General features: G+C 67.3%; 1 protein-coding gene across 1 annotated transcript in view; it reads right to left on the reverse strand.

The window, feature by feature from the left end:
* Positions 1-3993: 3993 nt before the first annotated feature.
* POLN (DNA polymerase nu) overlaps positions 3994-6030 on the reverse strand; it is a 160973-nt gene continuing 158936 nt past the window's right edge. Inside the window, exons 24-25 of the mRNA XM_077750518.1 lie at positions 4857-4918; positions 3994-4266 (exon numbers count right to left, since the gene is read on the reverse strand). Of these exons, the coding sequence (XP_077606644.1) occupies positions 4081-4266; positions 4857-4918 (248 nt within the window). The 3' untranslated portion in view covers positions 3994-4080. The remainder of the gene's footprint in view (positions 4267-4856; positions 4919-6030) is intronic.

Genomic DNA, 6030 nt, shown 5'->3' on the forward strand with positions numbered 1-6030 from the left:
AGCCGCCAGCACCTGGTCGACGTTGACCAAAGCAGGTCACTGGGGCTGTTCCTGGGCGGAGGCGTGGCCCCCCACGGCCCTGCTGGCCTCTGTGTGCCCGTGTGGGCCGCGGCGCCTTCCCCAGGGGGACGGCCCGGAGGGTAGTGGCGCTGGCTGGACTCCACACCTTTCTTTCCTGCCCTTTCACTGCTGCCAGGACTTGGGGGAGATGCCAGGAGGGGCCTGACGGGGCGGCCGTGTGTCTGGAGCCCTGCTGCCCAGCTGCTGTGGGCACAGGCTCCTGTGTGCTCACCAGGCTGGCTGCCCCCCGTGCCCGGGACAGGGCCTTCGCCTGGCCGGGGCGCAGCTCCGTGGGCCCCGGGGATCCCTGGGGGACGGACCCCTGGTCCGTCCCCTCGGCCGAGGCTGGGCACACTGGTGGCGGATGCCTCTCGCTGGCCTGGCCCCTCCCTCCAGCTTGGGAGCTAAGCGGCCACAAACGTGCACTGAGATGTGAATTTTATACATTTGTAGAAATTCTGACGTTACTTCTTCTACCTCTGTGAAGTACCCTCCTGGGGCCCTGCTCCCCCGCCTGCTGGGCCTCCCTCCGCGGCGCCTGCCGGGGCCCAGGGAAAGCCGGCCCCCAGGCCTGGCACCCATGCTCAGAAGACAGGGCTCAAGGACTTTTGGAAGCCTCTGTTTGGGGACTGGAATGCAGGAGGTGGAGTGTTCCAGAATGCTTTTGTGAGATGAGCCTGGAGTGTAGACCTGATGGGCAGCTCCCGGCAGTGGGATTCAGGGCAGCTGAGGGCTCTGGCCCTCGGGCTGGTCCGGAGCCACCAGAGTCCCGGCGGGTGGCTGTGAGCTGTCCCTGGGGTCTGCCGAGAGCTGGCCCCTGAGTGGTGGCCCGGGTGAGTCTGCATACAGAGGCCAGCCACGTGGGGCCCCGGTGACGTGTCTCAGCTTTCATCTGTACCCGTGTCCAGCCTGGCCTCCCACTGCTGACCTTGGGTGGATGGGGCAGAGAGACGGGGCCAGCTGCCCCCAGGGAGTCGGGGGGGCCGGCCCTGGGAGACAGGCTGGAGCTGACAGGTCCTAAACCCGAGGCCCGGGGTCCGCGGGCAGCCCTCATCCTGCCCTGGGCCCCCTTCCTCACAGAGCCCTTTAGAGGGGACAGGTGGGGGGCGCCCCTCACATGGCTTCCTCGGGTATCTGGCAAGTGCTTGGGAGGCTCGCTGGGCCACCGGGTGAGTGACTGCCCCTGCCTGCCCTGGGGGCGGCTGGCATATGTGGCCCTGAGCCGAGGGCCTCGCTGCGCTGGGCAGCTCCCCCGAGGCAACCTTCCTGTCGGTGTCCAGGGGGTGGCTGGACGGTGGCCCCCGGGCCTCGGGAACCCCCCCCCGCCCCAGCCAGGTGGGCAGCGTCGCTCCTGCGTCTGTGTGAAGCTGCTCCAGTGAGTGTGTCGGGCCTCGCCCGTGTCCCTGTGCTCGTCGTGCTTTGGCGGAGGCTTTGGGGCTTGTGTTCGAGGCTGGGTGTGGGGCAGGTCCTGGACTGTTTGCTCCTTGGTGCTGATGACATGCTTCCAGCAGTGCTGTGGGCGGGGCGGCCGGGGGCCCGGGGTGCAGGAGCGGAGCCCCGGCCTGCCGTTGTTGGATGTATTGTTTTTAACAGCAATAATTAGTCATTTTGAAGGAGTGTGTCTGGTGTGTGCCTGCCTGTGTGGTTGTGTGCGTGTGCACACGTGTATGTGTGCCTATGTGTATGCACACGTGTGCTCCCCGTATGTGCACGTGCATGCCTGTGCCTGTGTGGACGTGCATGTGTGTGCGCACATGTACAAGGTTCTGGCGACAGGGAGGGCACCTGGCGTGCGGCCTGGACGCGCTGGCCCCGAGCCCTGTGCCGGGGAGCGGGGTCCCGGCAGGTGGCGCGTGCACGGCTCAGCGCTGGGCCCCTCCCTGCCCCAGGGCCCAGCGGACCTTGAATGTAGTGTCCCCGCTCCCCGGTGGCAGGCACTGGCCGGGCCCGAGGGAAGCAGGGGTGGCCCAGAGCGAGCCTGTCCCTGGCCTCCGGGCGTGTGGGGAGAGTGGCAGGTGGACACGCAGCTGGACCAGGGTGAGGTCAGGGCTGATGACCCGGCATCACCTTGGCCAGGCTGTGTGACCATGGCTGCCATGGACACTGTGTCTTTGGGTGAGCAGAGCCCAGGCCATGTCATGGTGGCCGGTGGCACTTCCTGTGGTTTACCGTTTGAGTCCACAACTGTGGCAACTGTTCTGGGACCCCAGGATGCACCGACACAGCCCCTGGGAGGCCCGGAGCGGCAGCCGCCGAACCCCGGAGGAGACGGGCCGCAGGGCCGGGGGTGGGTGGGGGCCCCAGGCCTCCTGCGGGCGTGTGAGCAGCCGGAGGGGTGGGGGGTGCTGTGGCTCCTTTGCCTACACGGCCCCGGATGCTGCTGTTTCTCAATAAAACCAGACTTGACCGAACTGGGCTCCTGTGCTTCCTTGAGGGCCCCGCTCACACTTCACCAGGAAGGGCCGCTTTTCTGGAGATGCCGGACTCCTCCTTGGGGGCTGGGGCAGGTGCTGGGCGACCTTGGGGGCCGAGGCTGCTGGCGCTGTGCTGCTGCCCTGGCCAGGGCTCCACTGCAGGCCCGGGCATCTGCCTGCCTGCATGGCACCTCTAAGGAGTGACCGGCTCAGCGGGAGGTGTGGGGCCAGGCCGCGGCGTCAGGCCCACCGCTCTCCTGGTGTACGGGAGGGAGTCCAGGCCCAGAAATGGGGTGAGGAGGAGGCTCGGGGACACTGAGGTGCCGCCTGGCCCCAGACGGTTCACTGCGGTGGGCTTGCCCTTCCTGAGAGGGGCCACCTCGGCTGTCCCTGTCTCCAGGGTGTCCCCTCCTGCCACAGGCAGGGCCTCGGACAGGCCCTTGGGCCGGCTGAGTTGAAGCCAGTGTCTGTGGTCTCGAAGCCTGAGGACACCAGCTTCCCTGGGCAGCGCGCTCTGGCCCAGGGGGCACAAGGCCTATTTGGACGTCAGCCTGAGCTGAGTTGTCTCCTAAGACGTCGTGTGTGAAGTCCCACAGTGGCTGTGCCTCTGAGGTGGCTGCATAAAGACATGCCACACATACCCACGGCTGGCATGGAGGGGCCGGGTGGCAATTCCCTGCCCTTTCTGGATTCTGGAATGTTCCATCACACAACTGTCAGGACTGGCTATATAGATCCTTGCACGCCCCGTGAAAACAGCGATGCTATCTTGAAGCCACAGGTAAAAGAGGCCTGGGCACGGCAGAAAAGGGGTGCCTTGCGCAGCGGACTCTGCAAGGAGGGCGGTGTGGAAACCCCAGTCACCACTTAGAAGAGCAGCTCATATGTGGGAGGGGAGGCCCCTGGGGGTGCCAGGTGGTCTGGCAACGGGACCCCAGGCCACATTTCCAGGGGCTGTGATGCAGAGGCCGCAGAGCAGGGGTGCGGTCAGACCTGGCATTTATTAGCCAGATGGGCTTGTACGATGATGTGACCATTTTGTGCCTCAGTTTCCCCACTATAAAAGGGGCACCTCGGTCACTGTCCGCTGTGAGGCTGCTGGGGTGCACGGTCTGGGCTCTTCTTGGCCCTGGAGGGTCTGAGAGAGCCACTTTGAGAGGAGACTCAGAGGAGCTGGCTGGCGGGAGGCCGTGGGGCCCAGGAGCGTGGCTCCAGAGGCCCCTCTGGCCTGTCCGTGGTGTCGGCGGGGAGCACAGCCAGTGCCTGCAGCGCTGTGTGCTCTGTGCAGGAGGGAGGCCCCGGGAGCCGGCAGGGAGGGTGCCCGCTGGGTGGGAAGCAGCTGGGAGGCTCCTGGACCGGGGGCACCTGCCACGTGTCGGGCACTCAGCCCAGGGTCTTCCGTCCCTGGGAAGAATTCATTTGGACAGAGACGGAGCCGGCTTTGAAAAGGCTTTTACTCCAGGGGACAACCCAGGGGGTGAGGTGCGGCCCCCTCCACAGCCTGCTCTGGCCACGGAGCCAGTGCAAAGCGCCCAGTGCTGACCTTGGGGACGGCCACACGACGGGCTGGTGGAAACCAGTTCTCTCCTCCCACTGTTGCCTGGGGCTACAGACAAAATGAAGGGGAAAAATGTGCGCACCGGGGGTAGGTGCTGGCACGGGGGCTGGCGGGGGCCGGGCGGTTGCTTGGAGACTCCGCAGGGCGCAGGCTGGGCCCAGGGCCCGGGGCCTCCCGCAGCGGCACCAGGTGTCCCCACGAGCGGCCGGCACTCAGGCTCACCTTCAGGGGCACCTGTGGGCGGCAGCCAGCGTTGAGCGCCCGGCCCGGGCCAGCACCGAAGCCCGCACGCAGGCGGACACGGGCCCGCACCTGCCCGAAGACGTGATCAGACACAGCCGGCGGGCGCTGTTGCGGACAGATGCCCACGCGCACGCTCGCAGTGACAGAAGGCAGGCCACATCCACCCCACGTCATAATGCCCCGACCTTGGCCGTGTACCTCACCTGACCTGCCAAGGCCTCTGTGCCAGGGAGCAGGCCTGTGGGGGCTGGGCCGGGCCAGGCGCTGACCTGTGCTCACCACCTTAGGGTCCCGCTCCCTGGGGATCGGCTGGTTCTGAGAGAGCCAAGGGGGGCGGCCGGAGAGCCCTCCCAGGGACCCTAACCCTGGGTGGGACCTTGCCAAGACCCTCAACCGTGGCTCAACAGCTCCCTCCTGCCCAGAGCTGCTGCCCCCGCCCCTGCGGGACTACGGGTGGGGTGGGGTTCGGCTTCCTGGGCCTCCCGGAACCATGGGGAAGGTGGGGGGGCAGCAGTGTGGGGGCTCAGGACTCTCCTGTCCCGTGGGGGTGGCTCTGGCTGGGAGGGGCCTGGGCGACTCACCTGCAGGCGCAGCCCCGAGGTCTGCACGTGTTGCAGGGACTCCATGGTCCCCCTGACGAGAGCTGGAACAAAGGGAAAGAGGAGGTGGCCCCAAGCCGGCTGCGCAGACACGCCCGCGGGAAGGCCCCGCCCGGCCCGGCCCCCAGGCTCCCGCAGGCTCCTCGGTTCCTTCCTGGGGCCACACGGCCACCTACGCTAGCGGGTCGGGCAGCCCCCACAGTACTCTGTGGCTAGTTCCACCTCCCACCGGCCACATCCGTGGCGCAGGCTCGAGGGCAGTGTGACTGCGCCAACCGTGGGTCCCTGGGGCCAAAGGGCCCCCTGGTCGTACAGCGGTTTCTCTGCCGCTGACCTCAGCCCGTGGGGGCCTGGCCCGGCGGGACCGGGGGCGAGCACGGTGCTGGGGCTCCCGTTCTGTGCGGAGGCTCTGAGGCTGGGGGGAGGGGGGATCGCAGGGCAGCGCCGGGCCCGTGCCCCCCGCGGCTTCCCCCTGGGTTTCCACGTGACGGCGACGCCCGTGGGGGCAGCCCGTGGTGCTGGCCCTGCTGCGTGGCCTGGGTCAGCACGGGACACCTGCCTCCAGCCCTGAGAAGCGGAGTGGCCCGGGCGGGGAGGGGTCAGCCGTCAGTGTTCCTGAGTTTGCTCTGAAGTCTTCTGTCCCTTTGGTCAACAAGTATTCATTCCATCCTTCCAAGTCATTAGCAACTTTCAATACAAAGACTGTGACAGAAGGGCCCTAGGAATGGCTGGGAGCCGCCTTGTTCTCTCTCTGCTGCGCCTCGGGGGTTAACTGGCCAGCTCCCTGGGGAACCCATCTCTGGGTGCCTGAAGCGGGTCAGCAGTTATTTGAGGGCCGCGGCCTTGTCTCCTGGGTGCTGCGCAGAGGGCACTGCTGGTGTTGGGAGGGAGGGAGCCGCGGCGGAGGCTGCCGGTGTGGGGCTGTTGGGTCCCTGGGAGGGCAGCAGGGCCCCCAGCCCCGGTATGCACATCGGGAGGCCTGCGGTGTGGCCACGGCCATCCTGGGGAGCTTGAGGAGTGTCCAGGTGTTTCTTAAGGGCAGGAGGTGGGACCTTGGCCCCCTCACCCTACTTGGGAAACACGGACTGTGCAGAGAACCACCCCACCGAGGGATGGAGTTGCCTCTGCAGGACAGACCCCCCCCCCCCCCTGGGCC

The sequence above is a fragment of the Crocuta crocuta genome, unplaced genomic scaffold, assembly GCF_008692635.1.
Source record: "Crocuta crocuta isolate KB4526 unplaced genomic scaffold, BGI_CrCroc_1.0 scaffold179, whole genome shotgun sequence".
NCBI lineage: Eukaryota > Metazoa > Chordata > Mammalia > Carnivora > Hyaenidae > Crocuta > Crocuta crocuta.